Genomic DNA, 23,411 nt, shown 5'->3' with positions numbered 1-23,411 from the left:
ATAAAAAAAAACGGAGTGCCCCCCCAAAGTCCCTACCAGACCCTTATCCTAGCATGCAGCCAGGCAGGTCAGGAAAATGTCAAAAACAAATAAAAACAGTACACAGGTTTTTGACAAAGTCCTTTTTAAATAATGAAGAATGTCCCTCGTCATAGCTCCAATGTGTCTTCTTTCTCTGGTGTTGTCTTCTCCCACTGGTTCTTCTCCCTTGGTCTTCTCCTTCTGGGTCTTCTCCCTCCACTGATGTCTTCTCCCTCCGCTGGCTCCCGCTGTTGTGTCCGCTTCGGCAGTCTACCATTCCTTATATACCCATGGGGCGTGGCCATCCGGTGACATCATCCGGAGACCCTTACCCCCTTGTGACGTCACTGCCCGGGGCATGATGGGCCAGTGACGTCAAAAGGAGGTGGGTCTCCGGGTGATGTCCCCGGATGGCCACTCCCTATGGCTATATAAGAGATGGTAGACAGCAGGAGCCAACACAACAGAGGGAGCCAGCGGAGGGAGAAGACCCGGATGAAGAAACCACGTTGGAGCTACGATGGGGGGCATTCTTTATTTTTAATAAAGGACTTTGCCAAAAACCTGTGTACTGTTTTTAGGTATTTTTGACACGTTTTTGGGTGAATGAGAAGGGTTACAGTGTTAAAGGGGGCTTCCAGATTCCGATAAGCCCCCTGCCTGCAGATCCCCACGTGTATGCTCATATAAGCGTCTGGTATGGATTTGGGGGGGGCTCTTTTTTTTTAATTTTAGCGTGGGGTAAATCGAAGACATAAGTCAGAGGGCAAAGTCAGATCGGAAGTCGTTTGACTTCTATGTTGGAGCAGTGTAAACGCGGCTTAATGATGGACTAACTACAATGTTAAACACGTGATAGAATTAAGGCCTTTGATAACATTGCGAGAAGTTCAGTCACAAGCATGTAACTTACAATTCTATCCTTCAATCCAATAAGCTCTTCCTCTTCCTTCTTACGAGCCTCAAAGTGCTGATCAATCAATGACTGCAGCTCAATCAAGTCCTTGTTCTGTCTTTTCTTCTGGATATCCTGCAACCAAAAAACAAAAATAGGTGAAAATAATATTAACACTGTTCTGTGTTCCCTATCCAGGGCATGAAAATCTCTTTTGAGATGAGCGGCCTATTTTCTTCTTCTTCTGGTCCCACCTTTTACCAAGATGACATGGACTGCTCAATCGAGTTTATGTGGATTTATTTTCCAAATAACGGTTTTCAAGCAATAACAATCTGCCTTTGGCGGGAAATGTATGGTATCTATGACTTTGGTATTCTCCCTTTTATTTTCTTAGGATACTTACATCAAAGTCTACTTTCTCTCCATCTGGGATTTTAGGTGCTGTGAGTCTGCAACACAAATACACATATGGTGAAGAGTAAAACGATATAGTGCAGGAGTAAATGATTGTTCGATACATTTGGGGCTACCATTTGAGGTGAAGTGTCTGGGTATGAAGAGATGCATATCTACTCAAAGCTTGAAGTGACTGGCAAAGGTAGGTGACTACAGCTTGAGGTGAGGTGTAAGTCAAACTGCCTTATGTAATAATGCACTAAGTGTTGTTTTTTTTATCATTACAACCAATTAAAACTATTGTTTACCATTTTGACTACAGCAATATAAAGTTTGATTGGCTGCTAAATGTTTCTGCTCTTTGCATATTATGTTTGCTCTTCCATGGTTTATTAAAGTAACATAACTTATACTTAAATATTGTTTATATACCTTACACATACAAGCTTGATTGCTGAACAAGAATCTGTGTGGAGCACAGGTTAACTTATGCCTCACAATACAAATTACAATCTGATTGTACAATCTTTTTCTTAGATTTAGCAACAACTATTTAGAACAAGGACCTGCCTGATTCTATAAAAATTGAATGGAATGTTTGCCTTTTGATTCCTCATATTACACAAGTTTGAGAACTCTAAGTTTGGGTTCACACCATTGCGAATTGGATGCGGGTTCCCCCCACATCCAGTTTGCAATAGCAGGAGATTTTGACCGCCTCTCTATGGAGCCGGTTCACATACCTCCGCAGCAGGTCCGGTGTATTTTGCACAAAAACGCTGTGTGTCTTTTGGTCCATTCCTGGTCTGAATTCAGCCCAAAATTCGACCTGAAACGGAGAACCAGGACGCACTGGACCCCTGCTGTGAGCCGGATGCAGCTCATATGTGAACCCAGCCTAAAATAATTTGTATAGAGGTTGTATGATCAAATTGTAAGGTGTATAGCCAGCCCAATTCCTTATACATACATAGATGTTCAGTCTTTCTGATTGCTGGGGACTTTCCCAGGCTGATAAAGTCCACCCCCTGCCTTTTTATTGTCCTAATACTGATCTACTGCACAATACAACCTTTTTTTATGGAGCTTTTATACAATTTTAATTATCTATTACTTAAAATATCATCTAGCCACTGAGTGTACCTGGAAATTCTGTTTTTCTTTAGTTAGCAAATATTAAAGCGTGAAAAGCAAGCATTTTTAAAATACAATTTTCTAGACTTTGAATAGAGGGGTTGATTTACTAAAGATAGATAGGCTGTCACTTTGCAAGGGAATTTTATCTTAGGTTAGTGAATGAGGCAAACATTCACTTTGCAAAGAATACTCAAGCATGTGCAAGGAAACTAAAAAAGAAAAACAACATTTTTGCTTGCACATGATTGGATGATGGAAGCCTGCAGAGTCACCTCATTTACCAAAGCAAGAGCTTTGCCTTGTGCACAGCAATTTGCCTTAAATAAAACACCTCTTCAATGATAGTGGATTGTGTACCTATATACATCACTTCCAGGCTCGGGACAATGGGGTGGCAGGAGGGACGGCTGCCCTGGGTGCTGGTATTATGTGAGGTGGGGGGGTGCCACAAGGAGAGTTCCTGATGCTGCAAGCTGACAGCTATAGTGACAGCAGCATCACTACTCATGTCAGCTTAGCACGGGAAGTGGCAAACCAAATCTTTAGAGGAGGAGAGAGCAGGGAGGAGGGGCATCTTTGCTAGAAGGGGGGGTCATGCTAGAAGGGGAATATTGTTTCTGGGCGGGGGGGGGGGGGGGGTTGGGGCAAATTGGGATAGGAAAGGGAGATTGGGGGGAGGAATTGTACTGGGAGAAGGGGGATTTTTGGAGAATTTTGGCCTGCAAATTGAATTTATGCTTAGGGGTAAGCATGCAGATTAGTGCTCAATTTTTTAATTTTATTTGAGGTGGGGGGGGGGTTGGTGACACATAGTGCCCATACATCCTGGTGGGAAGATAGGGGGGCAGTTTGGAGAATTGTTAGATGACCTTGTCCCAGCACTGATCACTGTCTCCTACAGGGAACAGCTGCTGCCACTGTATACAATACTATGCAGAAAATCCTGAATGTGACATAAGGCATCCATCAGTCTCTGCATTCACAGCACATTTGTTAATTATATACTGCACAGTATAAGAATGCTTTGTGCAATGTGAAACATGCTGGAATCAGCAGAGAGTGTGTGAGTATGCGAGCACACAGTGGATTCAAGAAATGCTACTTACTTGGGTTTTGGCTTCTCTTCTTCAATCATACATTGAACAAGGAGAGATGAGAAAAGATAATTTGAGAATTTAACATTTAAAAAAGGGGGTAGTAAGGGGAAGAGCATAGTAAATTTAACCAATCTGGAGAAAATCCTAGACAGAGAGTTCACGTAAGATTGTCCCACAGTTTACTCTTTTGTCTTATATGTGAAACCAATTTTTGGTAATACTAAATCCCCATGGATAGCAGTACAATTGTACTATGGTCAGAACTGTCAGAAGATAAGTATCTCTACGCTAAACCATGTTTAATACAGACATCCTGAGATAATCTGGCAGAGTATTACTCATTCAGAAGACTATGTTCCTTGCAGGACAACTCAATGCAGCTCCTCCACCTGTGGATCTGTGTATAGGGGAAGGACTTTTGAGTGCTTTTGTAAATGGTGCTCACCTTACTGTCCCAACACCTTTAATGCATGAACATTTTAATCAGGACTAGAACCCCTGCCCTACACCACCATTTTTGGAGATTTCCCTCAAAATCGCTATGGACCTAATAACAGGGAGACAGGGGTACAGATAGACTGGACCCCAAATGGCTCTTTGACTATTGCTTTTAAGAAGAACATTTGAAAAATTAGGCAGAGGATGGAGTAATTTATTCATTTCACTAAATGCCTCTACCCCTAACTTCACAAATCCCCACTTGCTGAAGTTCCTTTGAGCTGCCCTTTAATTACACTTTAATTTTATAGAGAAGGTAATAAAGATTTTAATTTCATTCTGAGATGTTACGTCTATACATATAAGGCAAGTATTTATTTATTAGTTTCAATTGATATCCATATTATTGATCATAAATAGCTGGACATAAATATGTCCTCATGACCTCCGTGCCATGGTTTTCTTGATAAACAGAATGCAAAAAGTTAGAGGGAAAAAACTCAATCTACAGTCAATCAAATGGTTCGTTAATGAGTGATAAAAACAGATGTTATTTCTTCATCCAGAGACATAATGGAATGTGGTAAAGTGTGAATTCCAAAGGTGAAAAGGGGAAAGGGTAGGGATAAAGGAAAGAACATTCAATTACAGACCTAGGTAAAACAAAGGGAAATGAACAGAGGAATAGGGCCATGGATAGGACAGGTAGATCATCTATACATTAAATGTACAATAAGCCTAGAAGCAGATGTGATATAAAGTAAAATGTGAGTTGATAGAATGATTGATTCAACTGTAGGTAGTTAGATTGCATGTTACAGCTATAAATAACTAAGAGGGATCATGAAGTTATAGGCAGATAAGGTTGAGTAAAGCTATAGGTGGTTAAGCACATAGAAGCCATAGTTCAATACGTTGCAATAAGGAACCATGGAGCTATGAGTAGATTAAACAGAGGCAGTAAGTAGAAAAAAGGGAAATGAAGATGTAGGCAGTTGAGTTGCAGAATGGGGCAATAGGTACATAATCAGGACAATGTATAGATATATGGCATATAAAAAATTGCTGTAAGTATATTAGCAGGGCAATGAATATATAGGTAGATAAGATATACAGTAAGGCGGATAAGACAAAGTTGAGCCATTCATGGATGAGTTTAATGATTTGGTAGTAGGGTGACATATATAACCTATCATTAGGTCTTTGGAACAGAGAGAGATAAAAGGCAATATGTTTATGTATAATTTCTGGCTTATAACCTTGTAGTGCAGTCATATAGGGATAGTATAGGGCATGGCCACTGTCTTTAGGGAACTGCATGTAAAAGTCAGGAGCTGCTTGCACATAACAACTATTAAGCTTTGCAGTTAATTATATGGACATTGATCTACAAGTATGATATTCTAGATAGTTGATCAATTAGATTATATTTAAATTGATGCCAATGTAGATAATACAGAAAAGGTAGAATAAAAGAGTTAGAATATACTGTACCCGGGAGAGCAGAAGTCATTTCTAGCCAGATTAAATGTACATTATGTTGGAGATAAAGACGGGATATGCTAAATCTAAAATCTAGATGCAGGGGATGATGAAGCTATACAGATAGAGAGGACTATACTTCCAGAAAGATAAGCGGGGCAGTAGAATTTAAAGTAGATGACAGTGAAAATTCGGGAGATGTTCTAGATAAAAGGCAAGAAGTAAAAAGTAATTTTAAGATATATTATAGGGCCAGGAGCTATATTAGAAGACAATGGAAATTGTAGATGGCTGCAAGGACAGTGTTGGTATGAATAGAATAGATTGGTATGCCAATTTGGTAGATGATAGCAGCGGTAGAGGAGAATGCTGGTTACATACGAAGAGAGCTCTATATACAGTACATGAAAGCAAGGTCAGAAGGACATGAGGAATAAGAAAGACAACATGGAAATGATAAGACAACAAGGAAAGAGACAAATTAGAAGGAATGGAAACAAATAATTAAGAGAGGTATAGGAAAGGTGAGGAAGTAATAGAAATGGGAGAGGAAAAGTATACTTACTAACAAAAGGTGTTAATAAGAGGAAAGTTAGGAAGGTGTTTAGTGCAGAAAGCCTACTGATGGCAGTTGAGAGGTCTAGGAAAGGTGGTAAGGTGAGGAAAGCATACAGATAATAGGGAGAGGAAAAGCAAACAAATGAGAGGTATATGAGGAAAGAGACAAATAAGAGGTATAGGAAAGGTGAGAAAGAAAATAATTAGGAGGAGGAGAAAGGCATACTGATCAGAGGTACAGGAAAGTTGGGAAGGTGAGGAGGAGAGAAAAGAGACAGTGATAAAAGAAGGAAGAAAGCATACTGATGATGGTTGAGAGGTAAAGGAAGGGTAGGAAAGTAAGGATAGAGACAACTAAAGAAGGGGCAAAGCATATGGATACGAGGTAGAGGAAAGGCAGAAAAGTGAGGAAACTGCTAAGATGTTAAAGAAAGCATTCCAAAGAAAGCATACTGATGAGAGATAAAAAGGATAGGAGTTAAGCACTAGTAGATTTTCAAACGTTCCTATAAAAGTTCCCATCAGTACAAACAATGAGTTTCAAAAGTTCTTTAACATTTAGTATGCTTTTAACATTCAATTTTGGAATGAATGTAATTTCCGAAAGAAAACCACGTTCACTGTTAGAAATTTTCTTCAAAAAAATTTCCATCCTGCTCCTACAAATTTTCTCATCACTATGGTATAACTCCACTACTGATTCCAAAATTAAACTAACATCCGTGAAACAAAAGTTTTTGAATTAATTTCTTCTAGTGTATGGCAAGCCTTTGAAAGGATATGTAGCTGAAGTGAATAGAAAAGCTAGACAGGCAACAGAGAGAGGAATGACAGACAAATCAAGGGAAGAAGAAAGAAAGGAGGATGAGATCAGTATGAAAGAAATGAAGATGAGAATTACTGGACAGACAAGCAAATGAGAGGCGTAAGAAAGATAGGAAGATGAGAGCTGGATAAAATAAGCAGACAAGAACAGGAAACATAGGCAGATGAGATGAATAAGATATACCAAACACAGACAGATGAAATTAATAAGGTATACCAAACACAGGCAGATGAGATGAATAATAAGGTGAATATGCAAAACATGCAGAAAGAAAGACAAGCTTTACATAGATGCAAGTGACAGCAGTGGTAGTGAGAAATACATTTCCAGATAACTATAAAGAACAGGAAAATGATAGGGCAGATAATAATCAGAACGTTGTAGCTACATGATAGGGAAAGGGAATATTCAAGTTAGAGGGCCCATGGTATAAAGGACTGATGATGTAGGAGGTTAGATTTATAGATCAATACAAATGAGGAGGCAGACCAGAGAGGACATTTTCTCGATTAAAAAGGCAATAAAGATATAGATAGAGCTGAAATGCACTTCTAGGTAGGTGACGGACAAGTTCAACAGAATATTAGACTGGAAATTATTTCTAAGGACAGTCCAGCTGAGCAGAGCTTTAGGTAGATGACAAATACACCAAAGCTATTGGCCAATTAGAGAGGATTGAGGGGGAAGTGGAAGCAGAGATAGAACACAGCGTAGGAAACATCTAGATAGATATTAAGGACAGAACTGAATTAAAGTAACATTTTGTTAGCCGATGGAAGCAGCGAAGTCATAAAAAGTCATTTCAGCGTATGTAAAGAGGGCAGAGAAAGGCAATGCAAAGGAATAGATAAGTAAAGTATATGGAAAGATAGGATGGTATATATGCAGTAGTGTTGGATATACAATATAGTTAATGAAGCTACATGCAAAGGATAATAAACATACTATCTAGAAACATATCAACAGATGACAATGTTAGATCTAGATAGATTAAGACTATAGGCAATTAAGAAAGGTTTGCCTCCCATGAGTGATGACATCTGCAGATAAGAGGGGATCTTTTTAGACAGGGCAATAAGACAGGCACAGGAAAAGTGACGTTGATAGTAAATAAGTACTGTGATATTTATAGAGAAAGGACTTTGAAAATGTAGATAGATGGGAGAATAGGCTATAGACAGGTAAGTAAAAGCTGTAGCGACATAGAGAAATAAAGTGCTATATAGCTGAGCGGAACTTTCAGGCAAGTTAAACAGGGGAATAAAGTGAAGCTGCAGATAGATGGGAATATGTATTTGTGGAAGATGATAACGTGCAGTTAGGGACATGCAAGTAAAACTGTAGACAGATGACAAAGTGCTGTTGAGAAGGAAATGACAGCTGTGAATACACTCTGAAGACACATTGTAGATCAAAGAGGCAGAGTATATTAAATTATGAGGTAATTATAGGTAGATGTTAAAGCCAAGCGATGGATGGATAGGAAAGTAAACTTGTTGGTAAGTGGGAAAGAAAAGCTGTAGATAGCTTGAGGAAATAGATGGGACAGTGAAGCTGTTGGTGAAACTGTTAGTGGCCAGAAAATGGTATCTGTAGGCAGATGCACAGAGGATAATAACACATGAAAATGTGGAACTGTCGGTGGCCAGGAAATGGTATTTGTAAGCGGATGCAGGTAGATTTTGCAAGGAGTATTAAAATAGATAGGAAAGTGGAGTTGTAGGTGGCCAGAAAATGGTATCTGTAGACGGATGCAAGTAAACTGCGTACAGAAGATGAATACAGGTGGAAAGGTGAAGCTTTAGGAAAGGAAAGTGAAACCATAGGTAGAGCAGTTAGCAGTAGGTAGGAGGACAGGTATGCTGTAGGTTGGCCAGTAAATGGGATTTGTAGACAGATGCAGGTAGCGCATGCACAGAGGATAATACCAGATGGTAAAGTAAAGCTTTAAGTTGGCCAGGAAATGGTATCTGTAGACAGATGCAGGCAGTTGCACACAGAAGATGAATACAAAAGGGAAGGCAAAGCTTTAGGTAGAAAGGAAAGTGAAACAGTAGGTAGATCAGATAGAAAACCTGTTAGTAGGAGGATAGGGGAGGTAGTAGCTAGCTGAGAAGGTGTAACTGGATATAAAGAAAATAAAAAGGTGAAAAGATGAAAAAATAGTTTTATAATAAAAATAGTTGTATATAATAATGGTATTTGTAGTCAGGTGCAAGTAGATCACGCACAGAGGATAATAACAAATGGTAAGGTGAGTGTGTAGGCTGGCCAGGAAATAGCATCTGTAGGCATATGCAGGTAGATCATGCACATAGAATATTAAGAGATTGTAAAGTGAAGCTGCAGGCAGCCAGAAAATGGTATCAGTAGGCGGATGCAGGTAAATTGTGCACAAAAGATAAATACAGATGGGAAGGTGAAACTTTAGGTAGAAAGGAAAGTGAAGGTAGATCAGAGAGCAAAGCAGTCGGTAGCAGGAAAGGTGAAGTAGTAACTAAACGAGAAGATGAAACAGGATATAAGAAGAATATAGAGGTAGAAAGATGTTATAAAAATGGCTATAGTAGATAGAAAAGTGAAGTTGCAGACAAATGAGTCAGTGAAGACAGAAAAGAAAGCGTTACAGAACACTGAGAATGAATCTGAAGAAAGATGGGAAAATACATTTCAGCATATGGGAAGATACAGCTGTGGATAAGAGATATGAGGAGGTCATGCTGGCGATAGAAGGGATGGAAAGGTGTATACTGAAGGGGACATGTGAACGTAGAGTCAAGATGTAGATGGAAGGTGCAACGTAATGGTAAAATAAAGATGTAAAGGGGAAAGTGCATAGTGTCAACAGGTGACAAAGAAAAGCTGTAGACTGAAGTGAAAGTGAAGCTACAGGTGGAGAGGAAAGTGAAAGAAAATGAGAGAAAACAAAGCAAAGCTGCAGACAGAAGAAAAAGTGAAGTGAAGCGCAGATATAGATAAAAAAATGTGGCAATGCAGCTAGTCAGGAAAGTGAAAATAACGATAGAAGTGAAAGTATAGCTGGAATGTGAGGATAGATCAAGGTAGAGTGGAAAGTAAAGCTGCACACAGATGATAAAGTAAAACCAGGGCTTTTTTTCAGGGGAACTTGGTGGAACTTAGTTCCACCACCTCTGGCTCAGACCCTTGGGGGGGGGGGGGTCCTGCTCACCACAATCACTTGTAAACACAGAAGTCCAGTTTCTGTGTTTACAGGTGACAGCTCTGCACTTTGTGTGTAATGCAATTCTGGTATTTAGTGCCCCTTTAAGACCCTCCTACTGTTCGTGAAAAATGACTGACCACACCCACTATTTAATGTGATTTGGAGGGTGTGTGTGGGTGGAGGGGTTTTGGGGGGTCGTGGTTGAGTTCCAGCACCTATTGTTTGAGAAAAAAAGCTCTGAGTAAAACTATTGGTAGATGAGTTACCAAAGGTATAGAACAGCAATTCTCAACAAGGATTCTGTGAAACCTTAGGGTTCCTTCAGGGCTTTAGCCTGGTACCCTCCCATCTGATGGTACGTTTATAGTTCTGTGTCCGATGCCACTTGGCAGATCCAGAAACATGAGACTAGTGATCTTTTTAGCTGTCGGTAAGGGTGGTCTGATCACCTATGACAGAAAGGAAAGTGAAGCTGCAGACAGAAGAAAAAGTGAAGCTAAGCACAGATGTAGATAGAAAAGTGGCGATGCAGCTAGTCAGGAAAGTGAAAATAACGATAGAAGTGAAAGTATAGCTGGAAAGCGAGGATAAAGTGAAACAACAAACAATGAAAAAAGTCAATGAAAAAGTGAAGATCACGGTAGAGTGGAAAGTAAAGCTGCAGACAGATGAGAAAGTAAAACTATAGCTAGATGCATTATCAAAGCTATATAACAGTAATTCTCAACCAGTATTCTGTGAAACCCTAGGGTTTCTTCAGAGGGTGCTAGGGATTCTTTGAGCTTTAGCTAAGTAACCTCCCATCTGATGGTATGTTTATAGTTCTGTGTCCGATACCACTTGGCAGATCCAGAAACACAAGACTAGTGATCTTTTTAGCTGTCGGTAAGGGAGATCTGATCACCAATGTAAGGGGTGCTTTCTTCTTTCTGACCACCAGTGTGAGGGGCATTCTTCCCTTTGTCCCCCAATGAATTGACTTTAGCCAAGGTTCTTTGAGAGCAAAAATTATTTCAAGGGTTCCTCTGGGGTAAAAAGTTTAAGAAAGCATGGTATAGAATGTAGTACATTGAAGATGTAGATGAATTAAAAAGTAAACCCGTAGAAATGGAGGGTGGTAAAAGTTCAGCTAGCATAAGGTGTGAAGCTGTAAAGGCAGGCAGATAAAAGAAAAAATAATATCCAAACACGGAAAGCTGGGTGTTTAGAACATAGCTTCAGAGAATGTAAATAGGTAACTCAAAAACGTTTATAGGGAAATAAGTCATGAACTAAAATGGAGGGTAGTTGGTGCAAAATACATTATAACACAATGTGCAATACCGCTTTACAAGGCAAATCAGTTTTGGCTATCCATATATTGAAAATAATTGTACGTATTTTCCAAAGCTATGCTGGTGTAGCATATGGTTCTGTAAAACCTTGCCCTTTTTGTATGGTTCTGGCTCTTATTGGTGTATAACTATCCTTATCTAGATCATGCAGGGGTAGAGAATGCAGGTATAACATATAGAAACAGAAAAATATGGAATATGACGAAGACTGGGGGGGGAGGGGGGTATAATAGGGACAGAATGTAGATAAGGAAAATTCAGGATATTAGATTAGGCATCAGGTCCAAGAAGTGCAGGAAATTAGGCTGTAGGTAAAGACAAGGGTAGTCATTCTGTTTTCAAGGGGGTAAAGGAAAAAAACAAGGCAGTGATGTGCAGATCTCTCCAGTAATCCATTCACACATAGGAAGGGAAATAGGGAAAATATATTTAGTAAATAAGGTGAAAAGGAAAGCAGGCTGAGCCAAATTTAATCACCTCTATTATATAGCGTGGATACGCATAAACTCTGCTAATTTATATGAACTGCCTTTATCAGTAAAAATAGTAAATCCTTAATATTGCTTATCAAGATTTCAAATATATGTTGGTATTTTTCAGAAGCTTAAAACAAGATCTAAATTTTCAGAAGAGGGTTCAGTGACTTTATAGCCATGCTAGGCTTGGTACCTTGCAGTAGTTTCAATTATTTTTCTCTTCTTAAAAAGCCAATCAATGTAAGTTTAGCAGAGACAGACTGTGTGTATCTTCTACACATGCTTGGACTTCTTATTTATGAAGTCATAAGATGGCCATCTGTAAAGGTAACATTTTTCAATGAGGCCATTAAAAAATGTTTTCTTTTTCCTACTCTTGGTCATATGGTTTTTGGCCCAGCCTGACCAAAAAAAAAACTAGTGAATGGGAAGAAGATTAAAACCATTGAGAGGGCAAAAAAAAATTTGGAAAGGAAATACCGTCGTATTCTTCACCGTGTTCTGTAAATGAAAAGAGATTGTTAGCTCACAGCTTCTTTCCTAGAGGAAAACAGGTTGATGGTATGATCCAATCAACCAATCAGATATTTCAGAACAACAGGCATCTCATGCACAGAACTCCTGATCCGATCACACTGTTCCTGAGGGTAAGGATTTTTTTTTGTTATGTTTTGATTCACAATCACTTAACTGTTATAAAATGATCCATCTTACAATTTCAATTAACTCTGCAAACCTCCTAATTAAAGTACAAATCTAAGCATGTTGTGAGCTTCTTATAGGACCTATTTCCTATGTTTGCTAGGCTACATTATGGTCAGTTATTAGGCTTTATTTAGTAATGTATTGCGAAGAGCAGGGATGTTTAGCGGCCCATACCAACCGATCAGAAATCAATTATTAGTAGCTTAGATTACTCTAATAAAATTTCTGATTGTTTACTAGGAACTCACAAAACACTACAGCTCCTTGCACAATGAAATAAAGCCTACTATTATGAGGTTTTGTTTCTGATCTGTAAAACAATACTAGTCTGTCCCATTGTTTCAGTGTGACAAATGCAGTTGCCATGCAAAAACAACATTCAAGCAAGCAGAGGCAGATTGTATCAATGTCAATCTTGATGTTGTACTTGGGGTCATAGTTGCTATGGCAGTGCAATCAGGATGTACCTTTTACCCAATACTTCAGAGTTGCTTGTATTAAGGGGGAAAAGGTATCATAGTTTCAGGAATTTCTCTTCTGTGCATCATCCACACATTCAGATAGATTGGGAAGTAGAGCCATTATTGGAGGCCAGATATATAATATCGACCTTTGAGGAAGGTTGGTTAACAATCTTACCTTCCTCCTCGGCCCCCTCATATCCTTGCTCCTCTTGAATTGTGATCTCCTCAACTTGTGCAGGCTCTTCTTCTTCAGAAGCAAATTGCAGAGGCATGGCGATTATAATTCAAGCAGTCACACAATAGGCAGAGTGAGATAGGGGTAGGGCGGAAGGAAATATTAGCAGCAAGCAAAGAAGAGAGAAGGAGGACATGAAAGCAAAGCATAACAGTACATAGTAAGAGGATGCACAGTCAATTCTTTACTGCAGTGTTTCCCAAAGTGTGGGACATGAGCCACTGGGGGTTGCTTACAAATCCATCTTTACTCTAGATCAAGGGTCTCAAACTGGTGGCCCTCCAGCTGTTGCAAAACTACAATTCCCATCAGGCCTCTGCCTGTGGGAGTCATGCCTGTAACTGTCAGCCTTGCAATGGCTCATGGGACTTGTAGTTTCACAACAGCTGCAGGGCCGCCAGTTTGAGACCCCTGCTCTAGATGGTACATGGCAAAAATCTGGATTTAAGGGAATGATGTGTGAAAATATTTGCTCTAGCGTTAGATTTCATTGGTAGGTGGGTAGTCTACTGATTTAAATCTGAAGTCCAGGCTTTTTTAATACTGCAGCTTAATTATCATTAGATGTAGTAGCTATATCAGTTTACTTTTTTTTTAGGCTTTTACCCCTCTGTTTTCCCCTTGTGATCTGGCCAGTAACACACCTGCTGCGTTATACTGTACAGACACCACTCTGGATGAATGAGCACAGCGGCAGGTCTGGACTGCAGCATTGTTAGTCTGGGGGGGGGGGAGTGTTAGAAGTACTAGCAGATTTAAATACACTAACAAATTGCAGCTGACCTCCAGGTAAAACTTTATAATAAGTTACAGCAAACATCATTTTTTCCTTTTGTGATAAAGGTTTTACATAAATAAATGAAAGCTGATCTTTTTGAGCACCCCTTCCAGCGTTAAATGGTCTGTCTCATCCCTGTAACTGCAAGAGAGCTTTTCTGTTGAAAAACAAAAGACTTACTGGCCAGATCACCAGATGATCTTAGACGAAAGAAAGCCTAAAAAGGGAAACTAATACAGCCATCACATCCAATAATTGGTAAGCTGTAATAAAATAAATGGTTGCTTTTGGGTTTAATACTGCTTTAAGAAATGTTCTGCTGGTGCCAGTCTGTGAGCTGTTTATGTGTAAACCTGGTGGCCTCTCAAAAGTGGAGCACTATTGTGTACAGCACAGCTGGATTTCCAATACTGCTTATGCCTTGACTCTACAGTTGTGTACCCAAGACCAGCAGCAAAAACATTATGGCTGTCTACATTGCATCAAGTGAGGCTTGCTGTAAAGAGAAATTTAAGGTGATTTACATGGCAACTCCAATGCATGTTAACAGTAGTTAACATTTCTAGTAATGCTTTTATTTGGGAATAGGGAATTTGGTTTTAACCAGTGGACTGGATCACTCTGTTTCCTTGACTTCCAGGAAAGTTTTGGTAAGAGCAACAACCTTATTGGACATCTTTTGACAGTTAGCGTATTGGCCATTGGGGGATGAAAATTAAGGGGAGGCGAGTAATGAATGTGCAGAGAAGCAGCAAGGATTGTGATGTTTTTGGACACATTTTAGCCATGACCATCCAGTTGCTGTCACAATAGTAAGCAAAGCAACAGTGCTATACAACGGACCAAACTTTGTGGAAACACAACTTTGCAAGAACAACGCTTTTAACAATAAAGCATGGCCTATGATGCAGATTGTATATGTTCGTTCTGTACCTAAATAAAGGAGGGTTATAGAATAGTTTCAGTTATATGTAGTACCAGAAAAGTATCTGGCACTGAATTCTGTAGTAAACATCCCCCGGCTGAGCCACAGAGCATAGAAGCATTGTGGATGCTTAACAATAGTCAATGTTACTGTCCTGTTTGAGCAGTGGCTACAAGATGCAAAATTCATGTCCATGACTTGGTGTCAAGGCCATAGCGTGCCTCATGCATCTACTTTCATATGGATGCCAACAAGCACAACTCATCTGTCAAATTATCTAATGATTTATGACCCTAGGAAATAGGTCATCAATGCAGGCATCAAGCACTAGGGTGACCTGACCATGTATAATGAGTCGGCAGGTTATGGAACTAAGCATTTGGTTACCCTACATTTGGTCCCCTCTGGTTACAAATATACGGCATAGGGAATTTGGACTATAAGGACACTCAGATTCCTGGCTGAGTCACCCTAGATTATGGGAAATGGGGATGATGAACAGACCACATACCTTCCTCATGGGCTTCTTCTACTGTGCAGGTTAAAAATTAGGGAGGAGAAGAATAGGAATTAGAGAGGAAAGAGAAGCACCAGATACGATGCAAGGTTTATCCCCTGCTACACACAGCATTAACTGACACACAAGTACATAGCACATAGCGCAGAGTGTAATATGGAGTGTTATGTCTGATATTCTATCTAGTGATTGACAAGTACTAAACTATTTATAACCAACATTGACCACATTTTGTTGTTCACCACCTGCACCCTGTAAAATATTGTTACAGACACCTATAAATCCTATGCACACAAAACAATTTCTCTTTATTTAGACCTCCAATCATCCTTATTTGCACATTAATGCATATTGTTTTACACCTTGATATTGTGTTAAAGAAGCCTATTCACTTTAAAGGGACTCAATTGCTACACTAAAAGCTTTTTTCTTTTTCTTTTTTAGTTTTGGATAGAGTGTAGATGTCTTAGAACACCTACTAAGTTCTTATTGCTGTCCAAGCCTCCGTTATGGAGATTAATTTTCTCTATTTGTCTTGTTTACTGTTATCATTGAAAGTGAAAGTAAAAGAAAATCCAGAATTTTGGGTTGTCCCCAGACAAGTAATAGAGGGGAAATCTTCCAATGGAGACACCTTGTGGCCTGGGGGTCTCCAAGGGGTTCCCTTAATTTGCTGGATTTCCTCTCACTTCCTGTTTTGGTTATGGGACAAGAAGTGAAGGTAAATCCCCCCAATGGGACACAGATGGCAAAAAATTACAGGGGTTATAACCTCATATAAAACTCATTTATCCAGAATGAAAAGAAATGTTTTGCCTATAGTTCTACTTTAAAAAAAAAGCCTCCCTGTAAAGAAAGAACTCATCTGACCTGCTACAGGGAAGAATCTTGACTATCCAACACTTCAGGGTTGGATGCTCAGTTCCCCTCTGTACACTGTGCTTATATCCACTGGCCACTATGTCAATACAGGACACAGTAGTAATGAAGGGGCTGGCGAAAAAAACGCAGTACCCAGCAGGGCATACAGGCACCTGAAACTCCTTGAAGTGTGTCAAATGCTGAAGATTCCATGGCCACTAGCTCTTCAAGAGAGCTTGTTATTCTATCAAACAGTTGATTTATTGAGCCACAATGCATGAAAAAAATGGATCTGCTTCTTAACAATGTAGAGCACCACAGCACATTCACATCCGTGTGTTGTGGTGTGGGTCTAAGTGTTTACAATTAATAAATGAATTAGGGTGCCATTTAGAATGAATAGCTAAACACCACTGTGTACATATACCACACATTGATGTGTGTTGTGGTAATGGGCAATGAACGATGTGTACAAAATGGGCAATGAACCATTTGTACCATGTGTACAAATTATGGTCCAAATAAAAGCACAGTTATAAAACGTATATACGTATTACGCTGCTTTTTTGGGTGCACAATAAAAAAACTTTTGAAACTGTTACTACTCTAACTATCTGCTCAGTATTCAGATTTCTTTTAATTTCAGTGGAGGTAACAGTATGAAATCAAGCCTGGTTCACACCTATGCATTTTTTAGTGCGTTTTCAGTTTTGCAGAAACACACTACAGTCCATTTAACATAGTTTCCTATGGGTCACGTTCACATCTGCATTTTATGGAAAGGGCCAGGGACTTTTTCTGGTTTTTGGTTCCATATACTTTAATTGATCAAAAGCATGTATTGAAAAACGCAAAATGCACTCGCAATATGCAAACTGCAACCTGCATAGATGTCAATCAGGCCTTAATACTAATCTGCCAAAATAAGCAGCTTGCCGCCCCTGTAAACCTGCCTCCTTTGGTATTGCAACCAGACTGTCTAGATGTTCCATACCAACCACAAATGGAAAGACAGATTAGTTGCTGCTGGCAGTTCTTTCTTTAGGGACTTCGATAAGTATGGTCCATTGTTCTCACTAAAGCTGGCTATACATTATACAATTTTCTTATTCAATTTCCAATAGATTCACCTTCAACTATGTAGTGCAAGTGCCTGCCTGACTGCATACAAATAGGTCTGACCTCATATTATATGGTTTTGGTAAATCTAAAGGAATATTGTACTGGAAAATTGTATAATGTATGGCCAGCCTAAGGGGAGACGTGATATGGTATCTTACCAACTTGTAAATATCACTTCATTCTATGTATGATTGAGATACTTCATATAGATAGCTAGCTCAGTTTGGAGACCACCATGAATCATTTTTTGTTCCTTCGGTAACAGTAGACATCAACATATCCCACCAACCAAACATTGACCCTGCTAATAAACTAGTCCAAGAGAGCAGTACATACCTTCTTGTGCCTCCTCTGTTCATACATTTTGACAGTGTAGCAAGAGCGGGGCAGAGTAGCAAGAAAATAGACAAACAAAACAGGTTAGCCATCAACAGAGACCTACAGAGCACAAGATTGCTGAAATCACACGGTACCTTAGAAATAAATAAGCACAACCTGTAACAGATTATCTCAAAGCAGCTTCTCTACAATCACTACAACCAAAAACATTAAAAATGATCACAAGAGACAGTGGTCCTCATGAATGAATTTTTCTAAAATCACAAGTGTCTAAGTTACCAACCAATCTCATTCTCTCCTTCATGTTTCATGGAAACCAAAAATGGAGAGACCAATTGTTTTGGCAACAGAGACAATCCTTTCAGACACTTTCATTCATTGGATTGGGATACAAACAACAAGTGACATGCGGGTACGCCTACAACTACTCAGCTACATTTAAAAGTTGTGGAACACTTGATGGTGTTAAAGTGAAAAGTGCGATTGGAATAAAAAGTCATGCTATATAAATCATCGTTCCCACTCATCAGCATAAATTATTTTTCAGATGTTGACTACTGGTACCTCATGAATTGAGAACATACATTTGATAAAAAGCAGAGGAGGAATTGGTAGGTGTATGTTCAAAAACCTGATCTGTCCAATCTACAATGGAACGACAGAAAAAAAACCTAGTGCTCAAGGCACGGTGTAACCCCTCAGGATTTTAATAGGCAGACCAGGTGAGTAGGTAAAAATAGTAGTAAACTTTATTACATATAAACATCCAATAAATAAAAAAATGATAACATTATAAAACACAGCAAGATACAATATACCCAAATACACGCATTGGTATGGAAACAAGCTACCCTTAGGAAAGCTGGTGGGCTAGCATATGTGCATACTGGCTGTGACACCTGACATGTTTTGGACCTTTTTCAAGACCTTGTTTAAGTCCTTCTTCAGAGGTTTATGTCATTTGGGTTTACGTTATAGAACTTTCATGACCCAAATGACATAAACCTCTGAAGAAGGACTACATAGGTCCGAAACCAACTTTCTACCAACTTTCCTAAGGGTAGCTTGTTTCCATACCAATGCGTGTATTTCAGTATATTGTAACTTGCTGTATTTTATAATGTTATCTTTTTCTATTTATTGAATGTTCACATGTAATAAAGTTTACTACTATTTTTACCTACTTTACCTACTTACCTGGTCTGCCTGAGGGGTTACACTGTGCCTTGAGCACTAGGTTCGTTTTTCTGTCGTTACATTTGATAAAATGGCTAGTTTATTGAGTATTTTAGTAAGAGTTAAGTTGAGATTTTCTCTAAAGCCAATAATATAGTTTCAGATCAAAATCATAAATCATTAGCCAGATTTTTTTTTTTTTAAGTTAAGCCCAAACTTTTTCTGTGATCTGTCAGTATCGGCAATGAATATAAAAGTATTCTCTATTATCGCCATGAATGGGAATGAGGATATAATAAGGTGAGGCAAAAAGTGAACTAAAAATGTGAAGTCTACAACAGGGTCAACAATTATAAGTTAAAAAAAACTGAGATATATGAAAGAATTAACTCTTCACTGCAGAAATACACACACGGTATATTTAGTGACACAGCCCATTGACATTTGATGGTCCTTGTATGCAAAAACCCACAGCCAATCAGTATTCATCTCTTAGTGCTTCTGCCCATCCTAAACTCATAAAAGATAAAGTCTGATTGGTTTTTGCATGGTGCACACATCACCCCTTGCACTGCCTTTCTAAAAAGAAGGCACCATAACCTATCTGGTGTATAGAAACATCAAATTTGCACCATGATGGACTTGTCTGGTAGATAAAGGGTTAGGGGACATGATAAACATTAGTGAGACTCCGCTGATCCATTCGATCCTGCAGTGTTATGGAGTTAAGGACTGATTGTCAGCGATGAAGAATTTAGTAAGTTGACCCATTTTACCTTCTTCGTATTCTTCTGTTGAGTAGACATAAAAGAAAATAAAACAGCAACGTCAACAAGGACAAAAGGACAACAAACAGACTGTGATTCCCAAAATGTCCACGTTAAATCCAGACATGGCCAAAAAGTATGGCTGATGGATTATGCCCCAAGGTGCCATTATCATATGACACCTGCATTCTCACAAAGTGCATTTACTGTATGGGACCTGTCTGGGTTTAAGTGGCTAAAGAGATAAGCCTCAGTCTTTGATAGCAGAAAAAAACATGAAGACAACCTACATCACATTGATATGCATCACACTGATCTACAAAAAATTCAAAAGAACAAAAGCTATTGGTTCATAAGAGAAATTAAAAATGTTATATTCATTATTAAAGGCAATTGATTGGATTTAGAATGTTCACTTTAATTCCTCTTACAGTTCCACAAAAATGGTACAACACGTACAAACAAGAGACATGTATAATACTCAGAACAACATCATAGCAGTCTCTGACAGTGTAACACGTTTAAAACATATACACCATACAAGAAGAGTCTGCAGCTGCAGTAGAGTCCTGGATAAAAATCAATGTCATTCAAAATGAATCAATTTCATAAAGTGGTCAGCAGATGGGAGTGTACCCTGTTAGTAAGATGAAAAAGGAGCAGTCACTGTTTAATATGGACCGTGCACAAACGGAATGCAGCTGAGGATAAGATAAATGCATTATATAGGCCTGGATTACAATGGTGGTATTGTTAAGAGAAAGGATACTGGAAGATAGAAGATCACATGTTAATAAGAGAAGTAGAAAAAAATGTTATCTAAGAAGGAATAGGTGTAAGAATAGGTCAAAAAAGGAATATGTATCAAAGAAAGTCTGAAGAGTGAGAAAACAACTATCAGGACAGGTTTTAGGGTTATCCTTAACGCTGCACATGTGAATTAGCAGACAAGTCTCATTACCAGACCCTTTTAAAGGGTCAGTACACCCAAAGTAACATTTCTTTTTTCATTTCATTTTTGCGAGATGCTGGAGAGTTAAACCAAATGATGTTTTTGTTTAATATCTATTCTATTGGGGAGGTCTCTGAGCTTCAGATCCTAGATCAACACACCTGCTATGGCCATTATAAGGGGTTCCCGTGTTTTCTACTAGATTGTTTAATATGTATTTAATATTACGGAGTATGCAACAGGATTTGCTGGAACACCCAAAATCTTAGGTGCACAGCAACGGTCAGCTATTATGCAAGAGAGAACTCACTGTCTCACTGTTTAAGACATAAAGGAATCCAGGGCTGACTTCATATTCTTATATGTCAAATATCGTTTTTATGAGTAATGACCCTTTAAATAAAGCCTGCTTTATTTAAAGCGCTACAGTATAAATGCCTGTAATAAATAAAATATATATATATATATTTTTTATCTATCTATCTATCTATCTATCTATCTATCTATCTATCTATCTATCTATCTATCTATCTATCATAGGAACAATTATAATTTGAGTGTCTTATGTTGAACCCCTATCGCTGTCTCAGTATAGAGTCCAGCTGACATTTATTTTACGGCAATTAATTTTTCCTTCCTTCGGCTATTAATACGCAGGGTTCTATTTCAATTTTCTTATGGCACTGGAAGCGATACACTATCTCTATGCAGACAGATTTTAGCGTGGATCCAAAATAGCCGATTGCCTAGATGACTGAGTTCAGCATCAGGTTAAAAAAAGGATGTGCTGCGTCTGTGCTCATTTTAGGATAACCATAAAATATGTGCTACTGTTAGGTGGCTTGAGGATATTCACACTGTAGTGCTGGGTTATAGAGGACGACATCAGAAAGGGAAAAGGAGAGTTAAATATAGATGAGGTATCTAAGGAAAACATTATTAAATGTAGCCAATAAAAAAATATGAATACAGTGTATATGCAACAATCATCATTCACAACATCTAAATCTAGCAGGCAGTCCCATTAAAGTGCATTATAAAAACATATTTCAAGTATTTCCATATGATTGCTTTACTTCATATCTAAGACACAGCATAGACATGTGGTTGTAGCCAAATACAATATCAAATAAATCCTGGCCAATGAAAATGTATTGAAATATCAGTTTATTTGCAGATAAATGTCCAGTGACATGCATTCAATTATAAAAAAAACAAAAACAAACAGTTTTTGGTTGTTAATCATTACATGACTTCATTTAATCTGTGGCTATCTTTGACTACTGATTGGCAATAGTGCATGCTGGGTAAAGTTCATGCTGGGTATTGCATTCCAACAGCAGTTGGAAAGCCACAAATCTCTTGCCATGAGTCCAAACTCATGAAATTCATAATATTAACTAGCATAATGCAATATCATAAGTGCATAGGTTGTACAGCTCCCTACTCACCCTCCACCTGATCACTGATGCAGGAAATAAACAAAACAGACAGAACAAAAAAAAAAGAGAGAAGAAATGGAAGAGACCGTTAATAAATGAAAAAAGAAAACACCTTACATTAAGTATCAAAATCAAAATGTATTTTTATTTTTAAGATGTGACTACCATTGGACTTATTTGATGAGGCCAGTGTAGAAAGTGTTGAACCACTAGCCAGTAAAGTCTAGTACACACGGGCCAAATGTTGGCTGGCATGAACCGGTTCAATAGAAACCGGCTGACATTCAGCCTGTGTCTATGGCAACCGGCTTCTGTTGAAGGCTCATGACCGACCGGCTCCTACTGACCAGAGTGCTCTGGCAGGGGGCTTTCCCCCTGTCAGAACACAATAGCTCAGCAGGGGAGATTGCTGTACTAACATTTGATTGTTAGTACAGCAGCTACGACCTGAGCTGTCAGTTTTTTTCTGTCAACCCAGTGAAAAGACCAGTGGTGTGTATGAAGCTAAAGAATGCATTTTTCTGTGATATGAAATTTAATCAGATACTACACCCTACCTCCAAACTTTTTAAATGAGAAAGAGGGACATCTTTTAACACAAAGGGGTTGATTTACTAAAAGCAAATGGGCTGCTCACATTGCAAGGGAATTTTTACTGTGCAAGCAAATCTTAGGGAATGAGGTAAAGCTCTCCTGACTTCCACCATCTAATCACGTGCAAACAAAAATGCTGTTTTTTTGGGGTTTTTTTAGTTTTTGTTTTAAACATATGATTGGGTAGTCTTTGCAAAGTGAATTTTCATCTCATTCACTAAATTGAGTTAAAATCCTCTTGCAAAGTGAACAGCCTATTTGCCTTTAGTAAATCAACCCTATAGCATGTGGGCAAAAGAATACATCCCTGGACCATGAAGAACTGATAAGCACAAAAAGACTGGTCGAACCACCAAGTTTTTATGTTCACCACTTTGTTTCATAGTTTTAGATTGGATTAAAGGTTTACTGTAGTATAAAACTCTTGATAAAATAATAAATTATTAATAATAAGGTCTAAGCACCAGACCAAAAATTGGAGATTTTTTTCCAAAAGAAGGCCAGTCCCTCCAAATAAACAGAGTCAAGAGCTATGACTTCACTATGTGCCTCATCATTGCTCCTTGCATTGTCTCTTAATAAATAAGCCTATAAATGAGCAATAACAAGACACATTATTAAGCATACAGCTAAAACTAGGCAAATGATGACCAGAATTGTCAGAATTTTTTTTACTTGTCTGCCTGC

General features: G+C 38.6%; 1 protein-coding gene and 1 long non-coding RNA gene across 3 annotated transcripts in view; both read right to left on the bottom strand.

The window, feature by feature from the left end:
• Positions 1-23,411, bottom strand: part of TNNT3 (troponin T3, fast skeletal type) — a 37,546-nt gene that overhangs the window by 13,714 nt on the left and 421 nt on the right. For both annotated transcript variants that reach the window (XM_073604699.1, XM_073604700.1), the window contains exons 2-5: positions 22,140-22,153; positions 3,559-3,577; positions 1,323-1,368; positions 935-1,051 (exon numbers count right to left, since the gene is read on the bottom strand). In XM_073604699.1, coding sequence (XP_073460800.1) covers positions 935-1,051; positions 1,323-1,368; positions 3,559-3,577; positions 22,140-22,153 — 196 coding nt within the window. The remainder of the gene's footprint in view (positions 1-934; positions 1,052-1,322; positions 1,369-3,558; positions 3,578-22,139; positions 22,154-23,411) is intronic.
• On the bottom strand, positions 13,192-18,530 carry LOC141112169 (uncharacterized). The gene is made up of 3 exons (XR_012236536.1): positions 17,791-18,530; positions 15,466-15,486; positions 13,192-13,263 (listed from the first exon to the last, which is right to left on the bottom strand). It is a non-coding gene; the product is annotated as an uncharacterized lncRNA (long non-coding RNA).

Source organism: Aquarana catesbeiana, linkage group LG11 (assembly GCF_042186555.1).
Source record: "Aquarana catesbeiana isolate 2022-GZ linkage group LG11, ASM4218655v1, whole genome shotgun sequence".
Lineage (NCBI taxonomy): Eukaryota > Metazoa > Chordata > Amphibia > Anura > Ranidae > Aquarana > Aquarana catesbeiana.
This window is presented reverse-complemented; position numbering and strand designations above follow the sequence as displayed.